The 20,548-nt window shown below is 39.0% G+C and overlaps 1 protein-coding gene across 1 annotated transcript in view; it reads right to left on the reverse strand.

The window, feature by feature from the left end:
- TIMM21 (translocase of inner mitochondrial membrane 21) overlaps window positions 1–17,682 on the reverse strand; it is a 97,466-nt gene extending 79,784 nt beyond the window's left edge. Inside the window, exon 1 of the mRNA XM_053714866.1 lies at window positions 17,165–17,682. Within this exon, the coding sequence (XP_053570841.1) occupies window positions 17,165–17,453 (289 nt within the window). The 5' untranslated portion in view covers window positions 17,454–17,682. The remainder of the gene's footprint in view (window positions 1–17,164) is intronic.
- Window positions 17,683–20,548: the final 2,866 nt, after the last annotated feature.

Here is a 20,548-nt window from a genome sequence, read left to right on the forward strand (position 1 = left end):
TAAAAATGCATGCTGTATCGGAATCACAAAAGAAAAAATTTGGTCTCAGTGTCCCTTTAACCCCTTAGTGACCAACGACGTGCAGGGTACGTCCGCAAAAAAAAGGCAGTTAATGCCTGAGGACGTACCCTGCACGTCATCGGCTAAACTGAGTGCTGGAAGCGATCAAGATTGCTTCCAGACACTCTTACAGTATTGCAGGGATGTCTCGATGTCAAGGCATCCTGCAGTAGTGTTCTGGAGTGCCGGGACTGGATTGATGACTTCTGGTTTTGCTCCACGTGGAGCCCGGCAGTATAGCAGAGCATCGGAAGCGATCAGACATGCTTCTGATGCTCTGCATGTGTGCTAAGTGCCTCGGTGGGTCGAAGCACTTAGGATATAAAATAAACAAAATAAAAACAAACAAACAAAAAACCACACACACACGGATATAAAAAAGGGTCACCCAATCTGAGCCTTCCCACACACAAATTTTTTTTATAATAAAATATCCCATTTGTCTGATCAAGTCAATATTTGTAAATATTGACTCTGATCAGTGTCGATCTCCCTCCCTCTCCTCACTTGCGATTTTGTTGGAGAGACCTGTGTTTAGAAGAGAGATTTATTTCTTTGATTTGTTAAAAATTTAAAAATCCAAAGGCTCTTTTCAGAGCCATTAACCCATAGCTTGCAGTAACATAGCTGCACTTTTTTTGCTGTCTCTGCATTTTTTTAGGGGTTCATTTTTTGTTGTCTTTTTTCAAAAACCCAAAAGGCTCTTTTCAGAGCCATTTAGCTAATTTAATTTCCAGAGTATTTAACCCCTAGCTTGCCAGTAATTGCTATCAATCACTGGCAGTAGCATTGCTGTACTTTTTTGTTTGTGCATTTTTTTAGGGGTTAATTTTTGTTGTTGTAATTTTTTAAAAACCCAAAGGCTCTTTTCAGAGCCATTTAGTTAATTAATTTAATTTTCAATTTTTTTTAGTACATTTTTTCTGTGACAAATACAAAAATGTCACAGAAAAGATATAGTGCTGAGGAGGTGTATGCTAGAGTCAGATGCCTCTATGTCTGACTCAGACCCCAATTTTGACCCTGCCATATGCTCAGATACATCATTAGATGCAGTCTCAACTGATAGTGATGTATCTGTGGCTGCTAGCCCCGCTGCCAGAAGGAGGCGTGTTGCTGCCATTGCCGCTGAAGAGTGGGTAACGTCTCATCTCCAGAGGCCAGATATCCCACCCTTCACAGCAAATGCTGGCATAAATATAGATGCGGCAGGTTTTAGCCCTCAACAGTTTCTGGAGGTGTTTCTGGGCGATGATGTATTTGGGAACATTGCCGCCCAAACTAATTTATATGCCCATCAGTACCGTGCTGCAAAGCCTGAAACATATTTGGCAAAGCAGCAATGGGCCCCATCAATGTGCCAGAATTTAAAAAATTCTGGGCATTGACTATGCCGATGGGCATCATAAAGAAGCCCTCCATTCGCTCCTACTGGAGCAGTAGCCCCATCTGCTCTATCCCCATTTTCTCCCAGACTATGTCGAGGAAGAGGTATGAAATGATTCTGCATTTCATGCACTTCATCGACAACAGCCTGTGCCCCCCTAGGGAGCATCCCCAATTTGACAGGCTGTATAAAATCCGCCCCCTGATTACCCACTTTTCTGCCAGGTTTGCAGAGGCTTATACACCTGGAAGGAATATATGCGTTGATGAATCCCTGATGAAGTATAAGGGAAGGCTATGATTCAAGCAGTATATTCCTTCCAAGCGCTCCAGGTATGGGGTAAAGGTGTATAAGCTCTGTGAGAGTGAGACTGGGTGTACTCAGGCCTTCCGGGTGTATGAGGGAAAGGATAGCAACTTTGACCCTCCAGGTTGCCCAGAACATATGGGAACCACTGGCAAGATTGTCTGGGACCTGATATTACCCCCTAATGAACAAAGGGTATCACTTGTACTTAGACAATTTTTATACAAGTTTCCTTTTGTTCAAGCTACTCTATTGCTTTGATACAGTAGCTTGCGGTACAATTAAAAAGAACCGCAAAGGTTTCCCAGGACAACTTGTACGCACCCGACTACGAAGGGGGGAGATCTCAGCTCTGCGCCAAGAGGAGCTGTTGGCACTTAAGTACAGAGACAAGAAGGATGTATACCTTCTTACCACCATCCACACAGAGAGGACGGTGGCGGTCTCTGTACATGGCAGAGCTGAGATCATAAGGAAGTCAGTGTGCATCAAGTCTTATAACCGGCATATGGGTGGGGTTGAGCTGGCAGATCAGCTGCTGCAGCCCTACCTAATTATGCGGAAGACAATGGCCTGGTACAAAAAGGTTACAATTTACCTAATGCAGATTGCAACCCACAACGCAACCCCGGAATGAAACAGACTTTTTTTTTTACAGTTTCAGCTCCAGATCATTTCGGTGATTTTGTACCATGATGCACCTGCTCCACGGGCAGTGAAGGGAGAGAGCAGAGTTGGGGCTACTCATTTTATTTTTAAAATCCCCCCTTCTGCCGCAAAGCAGAGACCACAAAAAAAAAAATACAGAGTCTGTACCAAGAGGGGGCAGGGAAGGGACACTGTATATCACTGTCCTGATTGCCTTGGACAGCCTGGACTTTGCATTGGGGATTGCTTCAAGTGGTACCATACAATGGTCAATTTTTAAAAAAATAAATAAATTTGCTGTTATTTTTTTTTTTGGTTATGTTTACTGTTAGTTTTTTGTTTTTTTTTTACTTTTACTGTGCCAGATTTTTACATTTCACTAATCTATTTTTTTCTAAAATTGGGTTTTTTTTTTTTTTTTTTTACCAAAACCCCTGTCAAACCTATGCATGGGGGACATAGGTGTTCTCAGGGTGTCTTGCAGAAAACAACCTAAAGTATTTTTTTTTTTGCACTAACTTACAACAGTCTCTCCTAAATCATAGTCAAAAAGTGTGTGTGTGTAAAAATGAAAATTGAAAAATTACCACCATACAATTTCTCCAATTTCTTTGGCTAAAATGGTTGCTTCAAAGGCATCAAAGCACACCATATATAATACCTTGGGGTAGGACATGGGTGCATGATGACAGATGTAAAAATTCCAAGTTGGAAAACTGGAATGTGCCCCCTAAAAATAAGGCCTTTTAGCCGCCAGAGAACCCGACACACCTATACATGGGTGGTATCACTGTACTCAGGAGATGCTGCTGAATACATATTGGGGTGTTATTTGGAAATAACCCTTAACGTTCTCAGTAAATGTATTCTTGAATTGCCATTTTGTCAAAAAAATCACTTTTTTTTTTTCAAACTTTGGCATAGATTGGTGGTAAAATAGTTGCATGGAAAGAGTAAAAATACCCAATGTTTATAATACCTTAGGTTGTCTTCTTTAAAAAAAAAAAATATATATATGTGAAGGGTTATTCAGGGATTCCTGACAGATATTAGTGTTCCAATGTAACTATCGCTAATTTTGAAAAAAAAAAAATGGTTTGGAAATAGCAAAGTGCTACTTGTACTTATTGCCCTATAACTTGCAAAAAAAGTAAAGAACATGTAAACACTGGGTATTTCTAAACTCAGGACAAAATTTAGAAACTATTTAGCATGGGTTTTTTTTGGTAGTTGTAGAAGTATAGGAGATTTTGAGGGTCAAAGTTAGAAAAAGTGTGTTTTTTCCATTTTTTCCTCATATTTTATAAAATTTTTTTATAGTAAATTATAAGATTTTAACCCCTTAACGACCGAGGACGTGCAGGGTACGTCCTCAAAAAAAAGGCAGTTAATGCCTGAGGACGTACCCTGCACGTCCTCGGTGTGGAAAGCAGCTGGAAGCGATCCTGTTTGCTTCCAGCTGCTTTCCGGTTATTGCAGTGATGCCTCGATATGGAGGCATCCTGCAATAACCTTTTGAAGCCATCCGATGCAGAGAGAGCCACTCTGTGGCCCTCTCTGCACCGGAGATCGGTGGCTTCCTTCGTTGGTGGGTGGGTGGGAGCATTACCGGGGGGGGGGTGGCGGCCATCGATGGCCCTGGAGATGTGGAGGGGGGCGGGATCGTGGGCGGGGATGCCCGGGGGCGCGCACGGACGCGCGCGTGCACGGGAGGGCGGGGGCGGGCGCGTGCACGGGGAGGGAGCGGGTGGGAACCGCTACACTACAGAAAAAGGTGCAATCAGTTTAAAATAACTGAAAAAAAAAACGATCAATGAGGTGGTTGGGGTTTGTGGTGGTGGTGGGGGGGGGTTTGGGGAAGCTACACTACAGAAAAAAAAACTAAGAAAAAAAAGCACTTTTTTGTGTAAGCTGGGTACTTGGCAGACAGCTGCCAGTACCCAAGATGGCCCCAATAAGGCAGATAGGGAAGGTTACAAAGCTGTTTTGGGGGGGATCAGGGAGGTTGGAGGCTAAGGGGGGTCCTATACAGCAGAATAATTATTTTTTTTTTTTTTTAAAAAAACCTAAACCCCCCAAAAAGCTTTTATTTTAGTACTGGCAGACTTTCTGCCAGTACTTAAAATGGCGGGGACAATTGTGGGGTGGGGGAGGGAAGGGAGCTGTTTGGGAGGGATCAGGGGGTCTGATGTGTCAGGTGGGAGGCTGATCTCTACACTAAAGCTAAAATTAACCCTGCAAGCTCCCTACAAACTTCCTAATTAACCCCTTCACTGCTAGCCATAATACACGTGTGATGCGCAGCAGCATTTTGCGGCCTTCTAATTACCAGAAAGCAACGCCAAAGTCATATATATCTGCTATTTCTGAACAAAGGGGATCCCAGAGAAGCATTTACAACCATTTGTGCCATAATTGCACAAGCTGTTTGTAAATGATTTCAGTGAGAAACCTAAAATTGTGAAAAATTTAACGTTTTTTTTTATTTGATCGCATTTGGCGGTGAAATGGTGGCATGAAATATACCAAAATGGGCCTAGATCATTACTTTGGGTTGTCTACTACACTACACTAAAGCTAAAATTAACCATACAAGCTCCCTACAAGCTCCCTAATTAACCCCTGCACTGCTGGGCATAATACACGTGTGGTGCGCAGCGGCATTTAGCGGCCTTCTAATTACCAAAAAGCAATGCCAAAGCCATATATGTCTGCTATTTCTGAACAAAGGGGATCCCAGAGAAGCATTTACAACCATTTGTGCCATAATTGCACAAGCTGTTTGTAAATAATTTCAGTGAGAAACCGAAAGTTTGTGAAAAAATTTGTGAAAAAGTGAACGATATTTTGTATTTGATCGCATTTGGCGGTGAAATGGTGGCATGAAATATACCAAAATTGGCCTAGATTAATACTTTGGGATGTCTTCTAAAAAAAAAATATATACATGTCAATTGATATTCAGGGATTCCTGAAAGATATTAGTGTTCCAATGTAACTAGCGCTAATTTTGAAAAAAAGTAGTTTGGAAATAGCAAAATGCTACTTGTATTTATGGCCCTATAGCTTTCAAAAAAAGCAAAGAACATGTAAATATTAGGTATTTCTAAACTCAGGACAAAATTTAGAAACTATTTAGCATGTTTTTTTTTTTGGTGGTTGTAGATGTGTAACAGATTTTGGGGGTCAAAGTTAAAAAAAGTGTGTTTTTTTCCATTTTTTCCTCATATTTTATAATTTTTTTTATAGTAAATTATAAGATATGATGAAAATAATGGTATTTTTAGAAAGTTAATTTAATGGCGAGAAAAACGGTATATAATATGTGTGGGTTCAGTAAATGAGTAAGAGGGAAATTACAGCTAAACACAAACACCGCAAAAATGTAAAAATAGCCTTGGTCCCAAACGGACAGAAAATGGAAAAGTGCTGTGGTCATTAAGGGGTTAAGAAAACAATGGTATCTTCAGAAAGTCGATTTAATGCCGAGAAAGCGGTATATAATATGTGTGGGTACAGTAAATGAGTAAGAGGAAAATTACAGCTAAATACAAACACTGTAGAAATGCAAAAATAGCCTTGGTCCCAAAGGGACAAAAAATGGAGAAGTGCTGCGGTCATTAAGGGGTTAAATGTATGTGTATCTGTCTAAATTAGACATGGATCCTGCCGTTTTCCTTAAAAAATCGTTGGTTCTGAAAGGACCCAGATTTTTTGTGTGTAAAAAATTAATGGATCCAGAAGTGTCTGGATACGTTTGTATAGAAAACACTTACATTTGTGTGTATCTGTCTAAATTAGACATGGATCCGGTAGAATCCGGATGTTTTTCTGTAAAAAAATGTTGGTTCTGAAAAGACCCAGAAGATTTTGTGTAAAATAGTGTTGGATTCAGAAGTGTTTTGATGTGTTTGTGTGGAAAACACTTAAATGTGTGTGTATTGTGTCTAAATTAGACATGGACCCGGCAAGATCCAGCTTTTACCCACACCTGTAATAACCAACTGGCAGCAATGACTAACCTCAATCTGTTGTGTTGTTTATGTTTAACTAATACAAACATTACAGGGATCACTGCAAATTGTAGAACTGGGTGATTGTAAATATTGATGAAAATTTAGGAAATTCTATATAGGATAATTGTTAATTGAAAAAAAAAATAAAAAAAAATATATATATATATATATATATATATATATATATATATATATCACACAGAGAAAACCCAGCACTCACTTACAAGCTCTCAGCTAAGATTTAAAAGCAAAAATGGAAAGGTTAGTCACCGCATCTGGCCAAATGGGACAAGCTCAGGTACCACGTCAAGGTCCTCTCCAATACCCGAGACCCTAAAACAGCCACACAATGCAAGCTTTCAAATCCAAACAAACTGAAAACAAGGGAAGGGTGCACAGGAATATGTAACCACCCTAGACATATACAAAACACGGAAGGGAACTGCACTCTCATACCGGACCGGTACACATCCCATGACCCTGCAACATGCTCAGCCCTGGGTGCCACTGGCACTCACAGGAAGCTGTGCTGTCCCCAGAGCCACAAGCAGTTAACCCCAGACAGGTCTGGGTGCAAGAACCATAGGGAAAATTACAAAACAAATTAATACAACACACAGAGAAAACCCAGCACTCACTTACAAGCTCTCAGCTAAGATTTAAAAGCAAAAATGGAAAGGTTAGTCATCGCATCTGGCCAAATGGGACAAGCTCAGGTACCACGTCAAGGTCCTCTCCAATAACTGAGACCCTAAAACAGCCACACAATGCAAGCTTTCAAATCCAAACAAACTAAAAACAAGGGAAGGGTGCACAGGAATATGTAACCACCCTAGACATATACAAAACACGGAAGGGAACTGCACTCTCATACCGGACCGGTACACATCCTATGACCCTGCAACAGGCTCAGCCCTGGGTGCCACTGGCACTCACAGGAAGCTGTGCTGCCCCCAGAGCCACAAGCAGTTAACCCCAGACAGGTCTGGGTGCAAGAACCGTAGGGAAAATTACAAAACAAATTAATACAACACACAGAGAAAACATTTTTGCTTTTAAATCTTAGCTGAGAGCTTGTAAGTGAGTGCTGGGTTTTCTCTGTGTGTTGTATTAATTTGTTTTGTAATTTTCCCTATGGTTCTTGCACCCAGACCTGTCTGGGGTTAACTGCTTGTGGCTCTGGGGACAGCATAGCTTTCTGTGAGTGCCAGTGGCACCCAGGGCTGAGTATGTTGCAGGGTCATGGGATGTGTACCCGGTCCGGTATGAGAGTGCAGTTCCCTTCCGTGTTTTATTTATATATATATATATATATATATATATATATATATATATATATATATACTAACAATAGTAAAAAAAAATATATGTGGTGGTGCACAAATTTGTACTCAAATTCCAATGCTCTTTAAACTGTGCTAGCTGTCCCAATTAATATATAATACAAAATGAAAAAGTTAGGATTGAACACATTTCTAGGTCAATCAAAGAGGAACACAGGCTGCACATAGTTAGTCAAAAGCTTTATTACTATATAACTCTAAACAGCCCAAACAGGCCGTCTACCCTCCACCCTATTCCTAAAAAATGCAGTTTAGACCTAGTGAAGTACACCAATGTTAGAACTCGCCGGCCAGCTTTACAAAATCATGTGCAACATATATAATGTATCAGCTGTAATGTTGGAAATCGCAAGAACTTGAGGGACAACTATATATATATATCTTTCTCTTAGTCCGTAATATTGTCACGGGGCCCCAAAGTTGCAGCTGTTAATAACGTCAAAGAAAGTTCAATTTCCAGGCTCATTAGTGTAAAAACACGCTCTGGTCCTGAACTTAATCCTCCATGTGTTAATACGATGTTACATCTTAGTTACAGCATTCATATATGTTATTTCATGCATTTGATTTAAATTCGTGAATAATTCAGATTCTGTCTCTTAAGAGAAAACGCACAATGTACTCTGGCAGGACAGACTAGGCTGTCAACCGCAAGACTTTTTAGCCTGACCAAAAGATAATTTCAACTGTACCTGTTTCACAGTCAGATCAATGTGAAAGTCCTTTTTCCCTTTTACAACTCGCTTCTTCGCTTGCTTACCGCCATGTACGCTTCAGCGTTTCTCATTAGATCCAAATGCTGCTGGCTCTGTTCTCAGCTGTTCACCTTCCGTGCATGCTCAATCATGACGCGTTTCTCCCCTCCCACATAGGGCTAAGTGTTGGGGCCTCATCAGATGTATTGCTTAGGGGGTGTGTGTCGGACTTTATACTGCTATTGGCTCTCAAGTCCGCCCCTTTATCAGCATTCGCTTTCGTGACAGCTTATTTAAAACTATACAAATGTTTTCAATATGGTACTAAACTGCACAATAAGGGAACTGATCATTACTATTTACATTATTTACAATCAACATATTATAGCTTGTATCGGCACAGAATTATATTGCAAAATAATATAGTAACCTCCTATTTACTGACACATTGTAATTTATTGGCTTATTACTTTAAACCTATTTACTATTATAGTAATATACTTTAGTTTAAATTTGGCCAATTGCAACAATATAATCACATATAAGGAGAGTAAATTTAGAGCTTACTCTAATAGCAAACACAATTATACCGAGTGGGATCGATTTCTTTAAGCCACTCCTTTTGCAACAACCCTCATTCTATTATAATCAAAGTGATATCAATCAAAAGTATGCAACATATATACATCAGCATAGATATTTTATGTGTCTTTTCGGTATGCATTTAGGAAGTTAATACACAGTGAGAAAATAACCTTATAAGAAACATACATACTCTATTTTTTCATTTAAGTCATTTGGATTTAAGGTGTTTAATCTAACAATCCACCTCGACTCATGCTGTAAGATTATTCTATCCAAATGGCCACCTCGCCTATTCTGTTTTAGTTGCTCTATACCCATAACTTGCAGCTTAGTATGATCTGAGTTGTGATAAAGTTTGAAATGTCTTGCTACTGGACTGTCCATGTCCTCATTCTTGATATCATCTCTATGTTCACGGATTCTACTTTTCAACTCTCTAGTAGTTTTACCTACATAGAACTTGGGACATGGACAGTTAAGTAGATATATGACATTTTTAGAGGTACATGATATACTTTCCCTTACATGATATACTTTACTTCTAGTCGGAGTGCTAAAAATGCTTGATCTTTTCATATATGTGCAATAGACACAGTGTCCACACGGTGCTCTACCTACTTTGTGTTGTGTTGCTGTTAACCAATTTTGAGTCTCTTCTCTTTTAAACTCACTGTGGACTAACATATCTTTAATACTTGGAGCTCTCCTAGCTGTTAATAACGGATACTCTGATATGCATCCCTGGAGTGATGTATCATCAGATAGTATATGCCAGTGGCTGTTAAGAATATGTTTCAACTTATTCCAATGCGAGTTATATTCCGTGATTAATCTCACTTGTGTGTCACTGTTTCATTTCTTTTTCGAATATAGTAGATCATTTCTGCATGTCTTCCTTGCTCTCACCCAAGCCTTTTTGACTATTTTACGTGAATAGCCTCTGGATAAAAATCTATCTGCCATTATTTGTGCCTGTTCTTCAAACACCTTTGTTGAAGAACAGCATCTTTTCAGCCTTAGAAATTGGCCTATGGGCACGCCTTTTTTCTGTGGCTCTGGGTGATGGCTGCTTATTTACGATGAATATTTGTATGAAGTATGTTATCCTGTTTTGATATTTTTAGATCAAGAAAGATCGCACTATCTGTGCTGATACTATATGTGAGAAACAAGTTTAGATCATTATTGTTTAGAATTTTTAGAAAATCATGAACAGACTTGTCATCTCCCTTCCAGAGAATTAAAATGTCGTCCACAAACCTCAGCCAGAGCACGATGTGCTTATCAACCCATTCTGAAAGTTCATGGAAGACATACTTAGTCTCCCAATAGCCTAGGTGCAAACATGCATATGTTGGTGCGCATGTTGCACCCATGGCCGTTCCTCTCAACTGTCTAAATAATCTGCCGTCAAAAGAGAAAATTTTATTTTTCAAAACAAATTCTAGCAGGCATAGAATCCACTCAGTATTCTCCCCTCAACTCCAAAAAATATCTGGCTGCATTTAAGCCTGCTTGATGAGGGATAGAGGAGTACAGGGACTCCACATCAAGAGTTACTAAAAGTAAGTCTTGCTCAACTGTAATTTTATTGAGCTTTTTTAAAACATCACTTGTGTCACTAATATAGGACGACAGGGATTCGAGAAAGGGTCTTAAGAAATAATCAACGTATCTACTGATACCTTCGGTTGGTCCACCTATGAAATTATCGGGCGTCCAGGTGGACATTTTAAATTTTTATGCACCTTGGGTATATAGTAGAATGTTGGTAGTACTGGATAAGGGTTAACTAATGACTGATGTTCCTTCACATTAATTAAACCATCACTTCTTGCTTTATTTAAGAGAAAGATTAACTCATTGCATGATTTATCATAATCTTGATGAGTTACTTTTTCATATTGCTCTCGCACAGCTGAGAGTTAAACTCTTTCAAAGTAGTACTAACAAATGTAACTGAGACAGAGAGCCTCTTGGGAAATGGTGCACATGCAACTAATGAACTAATGGTCATGAATCTGTCCTCTATCAAACTTAATCTAGCACATATAGAACTACTTAAAAAGGGTTTAACTTTTTGTCCCAGTAACCCCTTAGATAAGTTTGAATTTGTTAAAGATTTAAACTTATATGCAAGAAAAATTCTTCTTAAAAAGATGTGGAAGCATAAGGGGACAGAAAGCCCAATATTTCAGAATCAGATATGTCAGCATTAGAGGACTTAGTTTCCCTGCTAGGAGACCAGGATGATGAGCAGATACAAAAAGAGTATCCAATGAAAACGAGTTTTAAACCAAAGTCAAAGTTTATGCCTCAATTATCCTTGTCCCCTAGCATACAAACCTTTGTAAAGTGTGTAGAGGTTGATGTCAATAAGATAGGAGTTACAGGGATTGTTAGCGACAATCTAAGCAAAAGTGAAAGGAAAGCGCTGCAAGAACTTATGAAAAGGAAAGATCTGGTGTTCAAGCCGTCAGATAAAGGCGGCAATATTGTCATTCAAGATCAAAGTGCCTATATACAAGAAGTAAATAGTCAGCTGTCTGTGCGAGAGCAATATGAAAAAGTAACTCATCAAGATTATGATAAATCATGCAATGAGGTAATCTTTCTCTTAAATAAAGCAAGAAGTGATGGTTTAATTAATGTGAAGGAACATCAGTCATTAGTTAACCCTTATCCAGTACTACCAACGTTCTACTGTATACCCAAGGTGCATAAAAATTTAAAACAGTTGAGAGGAACGGCCATGGGTGCAACATGTGCACCAACATACGCATGTTTGCACCTAGGCTATTGGGAGACTAAGTATGTCTTCCATGAACTTTCAGAATGGGTTGATAAGCACATTGTGCTCTGGCTGAGGTTCATGGACGACATTTTAATTCTCTGGAAGGGAGATGACAAGTCTGTTCATGATTTTGTAAAAATTCTAAACAATAATGATCTAAACTTGTTTCTCACATATAGTATCAGCACAGATAGTGCGATCTTTCTTGATCTAAAAATATCAAAACAGGATAACATACTTCATACAAATATTCATTGTAAACAAACAGCAATGAATAGTCTATTGCAGGCAAGAAGCCATCACCCAGAGCCACAGAAAAAAGGCGTGCCCATAGGCCAATTTCTAAGGCTGAAAAGATGCTGTTCTTCAACAAAGGTGTTTGGGGAACAGGCACAAATAATGGCAGATTTTTATCCAGAGGCTATTCACGTAAAATAGTCAAAAAGGCTTGGGTGAGAGCAAGGAAGACATGCAGAAATGATCTACTATATTCGAAAAAGAAATCGAACAGTGACACACAAGTGAGACTAATCACGGAATATAACTCACATTGGAATAAGTTGAAACATCTTCTTAACAGCCACTGGCATATACTATCTGTTGATACATCACTCCAGGGATGCATATCAGAGTATCCGTTATTAACAGCTAGGAGAGCTCCAAGTATTAAAGATATGTTAGTCCACAGTGAGTTTAAAAGAGAAGAGACTCAAAATTGGTTAACAGCAACACAACACAAAGTAGGTAGTGCACCGTGTGGACACTGTGTCTATTGCACATATATGAAAAGATCAAGCATTTTTAGCACTCCGACTAGAAGTATATCATGTAAGGGAAAGGATATCATGTACCTCTAAAAATGTCATATATCTACTTAACTGTCCATGTCCCAAGTTCTATGTAGGTAAAACTACTAGAGAGTTGAAAAGTAGAATCCGTGAACATAGAGATGATATCAAGAATGAGGACATGGACAGTCCAATAGCAAGACATTTCAAACTTTACCACAACTCAGATCATAATAAGCTGCAAGTTATGGGTATAGAGCAACTAAAACAGAATAGGCGAGGTGGCCATTTGGATAGAATAATCTTACAGCATGAGTCGAGGTGGATTGTTAGATTAAACACCTTAAATCCAACTGGTTTAAATGAAAAAATAGAGTATGTATGTTTCTTATAATGTTATTTTCTCACTGTGTATTAACTTCCTAAATGCATACCGACAAGACACATAAAATATCTATACTGATGTATATATGTTGCATACTTTTGATTGATATCACTTTGATTATAATAGAATGAGGGTCGTTGCAAAAGGAGTGGCTTAAAGAAATCGATCCCACTCGGTATAATTGTGTTTGCTATTAGAGTAAGCTCTAAATTTACTCTCCTTATATGTGATTATATTGTTGCAATTGGCCAAATTTAAACTAAAGTATATTACTATAATAGTAAATAGGTTTAAAGTAATAAGACAATAAATTACAATGTGTCAGTAAATAGGTTACTATATTATTTTGCAATATAATTCTGTGCCGATACAAGCCATAATATGTTGGTTGTAAATAATGTAAATAGTAATGATCAGTTCCCTTATTGTGCAGTTTAGTACCATATTGAAAACATTTGTATAGTTTTAAATAAGCTGTCACGAAAGCGAATGCTGATAAAGGGGCGGACTTGAGAGCCAATAGCAGTATAAAGTCCGACACCCCCCTAAGCAATACATCTGATGAGGTACCGACACTTAGCCCTATGTGGGAGGGGAGAAACGCGTCATGATTGAGCATGCACGGAAGGTGAACAGCTGAGAACAGAGCCAGCGGCATTTGCATCTAATGAGAAACGCTGAAGCGTACATGGCGGTAAGAAAGCAAAGAAGCCAGTTGTAAAAGGGAAAAAGGACTTTCACATTGATCTGACTGTGAAACAGGTACAGTTGAAATTATCTTTTGGTCAGGCTAAAAAGTCTTGCGGTTGACAGCCTGGTCTGTCCTGCCAGAGTACATTGTGTGTTTTCTCTTAAGAGACAGAATCTGAATTATTCACGAATTTAAATCAAATGCATGAAATAACATATATGAATGCTGTAACTAAGATGTAACATCGTATTAACACATGGAGGATTAAGTTCAGGACCAGAGCGTGTTTTTACACTTATGAGCCTGGAAATTGAACTTTCTTTGACGTTATTAACAGCTGCAACTTTGGGGCCCCGTGACAATATTACGGACTAAGAGAAAGATATATATATATATATATATATATAGTTGTTCCTCAAGTTCTTGCGATTTCCAATATTACAGCTGATACATTATATATGTTGCACATGATTTTGTAAAGCCGGCCGGCGAGTTCTAACATCGGTGTACTTCACTAGGTCTAAACTGCATTTTTTAGGAATAGGGTGGAGGGTAGACGGCCTGTTTAGAGTTATATAGTAATAAAGCTTTTGACTAACTATGTGCAGCCTGTGTCCCTCTTTGATTGACCTAGAAATGTGTTCAATCCTAACTTTTTCATTTTGTATTATATATATATATATATATATATATATATATATACACACACACACACAGTGGATATAAAAAGTCTACACACCCCTGTTAAAATGTCAGGTTGATGTAAAAAAATGAAACAAAAATAAATCATTACAGAACTTTTTCCACCTTTAATGTGACCTTTAAACTGTACAACTCAATTGAAAAACAAACTGAAATCTTTTTGGTAAAGGGAAATAAAAAACTAAAATAATATGGGTGCATAAGTGTGAACACCCTTTTATAACTAGGGACGTAGCTGTGTTCAGAATTAAGCAATCACATTCAAAATCATGTTAAATAGGAGTCAGTACACACCTGTCATCATTTAAAGTGCCTCTGATTAATCCCAAATAAAGTTCAGCTGTTCTAGTAGGTCTTTCCTGACATTTTGTTAGTCGCATCCTACAGCAAAAGCCATGGTCCGCAGAGAGCTTCTAAAGCATCAGAGGGATCTCATTGTTAAAAGGTATCAGTCAGGAGAAGGGTACAAAAGAATTTCCAAGGCATTAGATATACCATGGAACACAGTGAAGACAGTCATCATCAAGTGAAGAAAATATGGTGCAACAGTGACATTACCAAGAACTGGATGTCCCTCCAAAATTGGTGAAAAGACGAGAAGAAAACTGGTCTGGGAAGCTGCCAAGAGGCCTACAGCAACATTAAAGGAGCTGCAGGAATATCTGGCAAGTACTGGCTGTGTAGTACATGTGACAACAATCGCCCGTATTCTTCATATGTCTGGGCTATGGGGTAGAGTGGCAAGACGGAAGCCTTTTCTTAAAAAAAAAAAAAAAAAAATCCAAGCCCGGCTAAATTTTGCAAAAACACATCTGAAGTTTCCCAAAAGCATGTTGCAAAAGGTGTTCTGGTCTGATGAAACCAAAGTTGAACTTTTTGGCCATAATTCCAAAAGATATGTTTGGCGCAAAAACAACACTGCATATCACCAAAAGAACACGATACCCACAGTGAAGCATGGTGGTGTCAGCATCATGATTTGGGGCTGTTTTTCTTCAGCTGGAACTGGGGCCTTAGTCAAGGTAGAGGGAATAATGAACAGTTCCAAATACCAGACAATATTGGCACAAAACCTTCAGGCTTCTGCTAGAAAGCTGAACATGGAGAGGAACTTCATCTTTCAGCATGACAACTACCCAAAGCATACATCCAAATCAACAAAGGAATGGCTTCACCAGAGCCCAGACCTGAATCCAATTCCAGACCTGAATCCAATTCAAAATCTGTGGGGTGATCTGAAGAGGGCTGTGCACAAGAGATGCCCTTGCATTCTGACAGATTTAGAGTGTTTTTGCAAAGAAGAGTGGGCAAATCTTGCCAAGTCAAGATGTGCCATGCTAAAAAATCTCATACCCAAAAAGACTCAGTGCTGTAATAAAATCAAAAGGTGCTTCAATAAAGTATTAATTTAAGGGTGTTCACACTTATGCAACCATATTATTTTATTTCCCTTTACCTAAAAGATTTCAGTTTGCTTTTCAATTGAGTTGTAGTTTATAGGTCACATTAAAGGTTGAAAAAGTTCTGAAATTATTTTTCTTTGTCTCATGTTTTAAAGTGAAGGTAAACTTACATTTATGCCTATCCAGGATTTCATTGGTTTCACAAAATCAATATCACTTTCATTCATGATTCTTTCTAAATCTAATTACAAACCGAGTTATCATTATCGTTCCATTTGCGATTGTACACAAATGCAACCCTTAATTTGTATTTTTTTTTTTGCTGCCGATCACATTTCTGTAGCAGCCAATTGAATTTCTGGCCGTTAGGTGCCCGTCAGTGCACGTCATCCGCATATTTGACCATGTGCGCATGCGCTATTGTTGGCTTCCGTGAGCGTTCACGATTCGCGCATGCGTATTCCAAATATTCAGGAATCCATCATAGAACTTGCCCATTCTCGCTTGCGCAGAACACTGTAAAATCGGCAATTGGTGCATGCGCTGTTTCACTGAGCCTCGTGAACGCGCTTTAGGAGAGGTAGAAAGCGGGTGGGACCGCTCTCTATGTCAAACACAAGAAAAGCCGGAACTGGTGTGTGGGAGGAGTTAGAGATCGCATAGGTAGGGAGATAACAATGTAAAAATAAGAAAATTGTGAAAAAAAAGAAGAAAAAAAAGTTAGCGATTAGATTAGGGTAATATTAAAGAATGCATTCCTGTATTTCATATGCTGAAACTTAACCTTCACTTTAACATCACAGAAACCTGACATTTTAACAGGGGTGTGCAGACTTTTTATATCCACTGTATGTGTGTGTGTGTATATATATATATATATATATATATACACACACATATTATGCTAAGTCAGTTTAAATGGGGTAGGGGCATGCATACAATGTGAAGATGGGTTAGGCCACATATATGGGAATCAGAATTATGTTCAGATGTGTTAATGTATTTATTATTTGTATTCATTTTCTGCATTAACTACAAAATAGTGCTACAGACACTGTATGGCAACAGTATTTGCAACTATGTAAAGTTTAAACATAAAATAAAACCTATATAAGGTGTGTACCCACCACCCCCACAAATCTAATATGTAAAAGCCAGATATGTGAATACAACATCCATCTTTACTTGGGCTATATATAGGCTGACCATATTGCCGCTTTAAAAAGGGACACATATGAAAAATACATATGTCAGGGCTGTTTTCAGGGCTGCTCATATGTGTTCCTTCTTAAAGCGGCAATATGGTCAGCCTAGCTATATAGGACTGCATTGCGATGCTACACCAATATATCCCCAAATACCTTTCTGGGTAGTTGTTTGTGGTGCCCCATCACTCCTGGCTTGCACAGACACACGTGTATCGTGTTGCTTTGTGTCTTTTATCTGCAAGAAGGACTTGCTTGAGCATATGGATTGCTTTGCAAGTCTCAGGACACAGACATGGTTTCTCAAGTGTATGCCCTTGAGGGATCCTATGCATGCCACGCTACTAGCCGCAGCCTTTCTTTGCGAGAGAATATCAATGTAGTTTAAAGGCGATCTAAGAACAATGTGTCTGCAAATTATCGCTCGCCACAGGCACTGGGACATGTTGCTAGCCTCTTAAATCTCATATGTATAGCATTAGAAGAAAAGTGTCTTAAAATAAATTAAACGTGGTGTCCCGGAGTTGTGTATAAAACCAATTAAATAAATCCTGAGCTATTCAGACACCACTTTTAAAGTTGCCCTACAAAAGCCCAGGCCTCATCTATTCTGCACATTAACTTGACACCCAACAGTCATGCACGCCTCTACCGTCTTCAGAAACAGCGGAGTGTGGTAAATGAAGTTCTCAAAGTCACGTGTCTGCCAATTTGCAGCACGATGTTAAAGCACAAGGACTACATTTCCCAGGATGCAGTTCTGCAAAACCTATTGGATTGGATGTAGAATGTCTTCTGCCAGCATTGCATTTTGCTATGCTTATAACTAGCTGTACTTCATACGTAAAATATACAATATAACTATATTATATATAAATCTGTTATAAATATTGCAATTTAGACTTGTGTTTGTGCGGTGTTTTTATGTCCAGTAATCTGTTGAGAGTCAATTCTCAGCACGTCTAATCTGAGTGATTCAGTAGTTGAATGTTTTGAGACTCGGAAGCACAAGAAAAGAAAAAAAAGCTAATTACATAAAAAACACACATTTGTAATGGTCGTATTCTAACATGTAAAAGTCTGCACAGGAGCGATAACGTTATCGAATATTCGTCAGGCCGTCAGCGCAGACAGATGCCAGTTATCCAACAGTTCTCCAAAATGCTAAACGTTCTAAGGTAGTTTACTTTAAACCAATAGTACGATCCGCAAGCTAGTAAATTTGCCCTGCCGTGCCTTTTTATTGCCAGCAGGTGGCAGTGCTGAGCCTTCATGCATTATTCTTACTCCTCGCTCGGTTCTCGCCTCTCTCTGGTTGGTTTCCCTGAGTAACCAACAGCCGGCAAAATAAACAGGTGAGGAAAGCTGCGAAATGAGCACACATTAATTAATGTATTTATTAAGATAACGGCCCTCTTTGTTACTGAAAAGGATTGGATCTTTCTGTCTGTCAATAAATGTTTTCTATGTTGTAGGAATGAGAGCCATAGTGTGTTGAGGAAAATAAAGTTTTACAATATTCACAATTGAGCTTATGGACAGGTTTAAAACAGCAAGTTGGGCAACGGTTTGTTGTTCAGTTCTAGTAAGTGCAACGTAAATAATTCAACAGATAAAACCCGCACTTACAAATTTAGTTGACACGTAATCGCATTGTTGAGTATTTACATTATTCAGAGTTTGTGTCCTGAATGTTTTTCTTGCAGTTGAGATTATGCAGAAATTGTAAATGAGCTCTAAAGATTCCACCCCTTTTCGTTTTACTTACTCATACTACCTATGCAAACAAATAACAGTTTTTATACTGACCAGATACCAATCCTTCATTTACGCAGCAAGGAGCACTGCAGTTTTTGACAAAGCATACTGCCTATCTGATCTATGGAGAAATGTATCATTTTAATTGTTATTTCTTATGTCACTTCTCTCATATTGTTGACCTGACTGGAAATATTCTATTGGTTTGCAGGACAAGCTATCAGAATCTAACCAATTATAATTATTTTGGTTAAAATATTATAACCCCCCAAACCGCCCCCCCAATATTTTCAGGCATTTCCCAGTGCTCTAGGTTCACTGTGGGGTGTGTGGGGGGTCTTGGCTTTATCAAAATACATTCCCTCATTGTACAGGCAGACTCAATCCAATTTTTTTTGGCAACATGAGCTTGTGGATTATGCTACAAAATGATGTCAACAAATCCTTGTTCTCATTAAAATTAACTGTATTGTGGTGTTTAAACAAATAATTTGTGTAAAGACTGTGACACTGCAAGTTGGAACGGCGCGCAGCGTGAAGATGCGGCTGTGCGCGCTCAGTGTGTCCTGTCTTTTCATCTCTGAGCACTCTGCTCAGGTCGCATAGCTGAGCGCTCAAAGATGAAATATCTGAACTTAAGAAGCGATGAGAAGCAGCTGCTTTGCCTCGCGCCGCATCGCTTGCAGTGTGTCACAGCCTTTATGATGGCCTATAGTTTAATGTTAGTTGCATTGATTAGGTCTGTTGCTATTTGTAAGCTTTATTTTTATAACTAAGCAGTACTCTGTGAGTGGACATATAGATATCTTAACTTATTTGTTTTTTTCCTGTAGTGAAAGACTACTTTTATGGCTTTCCAAATTTGTTGAAAATTCAGGCGTGTCACAAAAATAAGGAGCCATATACTGAAAGAACATCCTATATAATAAAAGGCCAAGTATGTTTGTTTGACGCAGTCATGCGCAGTAGAGACTGCACGAGACAAACATACCTGGCCTTAACCCCTTAATGACCAGCGCCGTAAAGACTGTAAAGACTGCGCAAGGACGGCGCTGGTCGTTAAGCCCTTAAGGACCTCTGCCACTTTTAGCGAGATTGCGCTATTTCTGCATGCCCCACAAGTGGGGCAGTGCAGAAATAGTCTTGCAGAGGTACTGAAGCAGAGAGGGACACTCTGGTGCCGATTTTGGTGGCGTGGGAGGGTTTGGAGGGAGACGGGTGGTCAGCCTATCGCTGAAGAGGGGCGGGAACAGGTGGGACTGCTACACTGCAGAAAAAATGTGTGCTGGGAGGGGGAGGACAGAGGAGGTACAGGGAGGGATCCTAGAGTAAAGGGGGATCTTGGAGGGGGACATTTTGGCCCGTGTACACAGGCTTTAACCCTAGTATTATTATAAAAATATATATATCTTTTTATTTATATTTGCAAAGTTTAAATAAATAGTCAGATTTATTCTCAAGCAGGGTGGATTTGATTTAAATCAAACTGATTTAAAGTGATAAACTCTCCCCTTTTTAAAATCAGATCTGGAATGTAAGCGCTATTTTAGATGGAGTTTTATTCATCATGTGCAATGAAGATGCGCTATAACTTAGTTATTAATATAGATATGAAATTCAAATACCCCACGTTACACCAAACACTTTAAAAGTCAATTTTCCTGTCAGCTAAATGATTGAATGCTCTAGCTACAACAAAAGTGCCATATGGGGAGAGCGCTGATTGGACAACAATTCAATCTGTTAGCTCACAGAAAATTTAACTTTTGAAGTGGGCGGAGG

Source organism: Bombina bombina, chromosome 5, assembly GCF_027579735.1.
Source record: "Bombina bombina isolate aBomBom1 chromosome 5, aBomBom1.pri, whole genome shotgun sequence".
Taxonomy (NCBI): domain Eukaryota; kingdom Metazoa; phylum Chordata; class Amphibia; order Anura; family Bombinatoridae; genus Bombina; species Bombina bombina.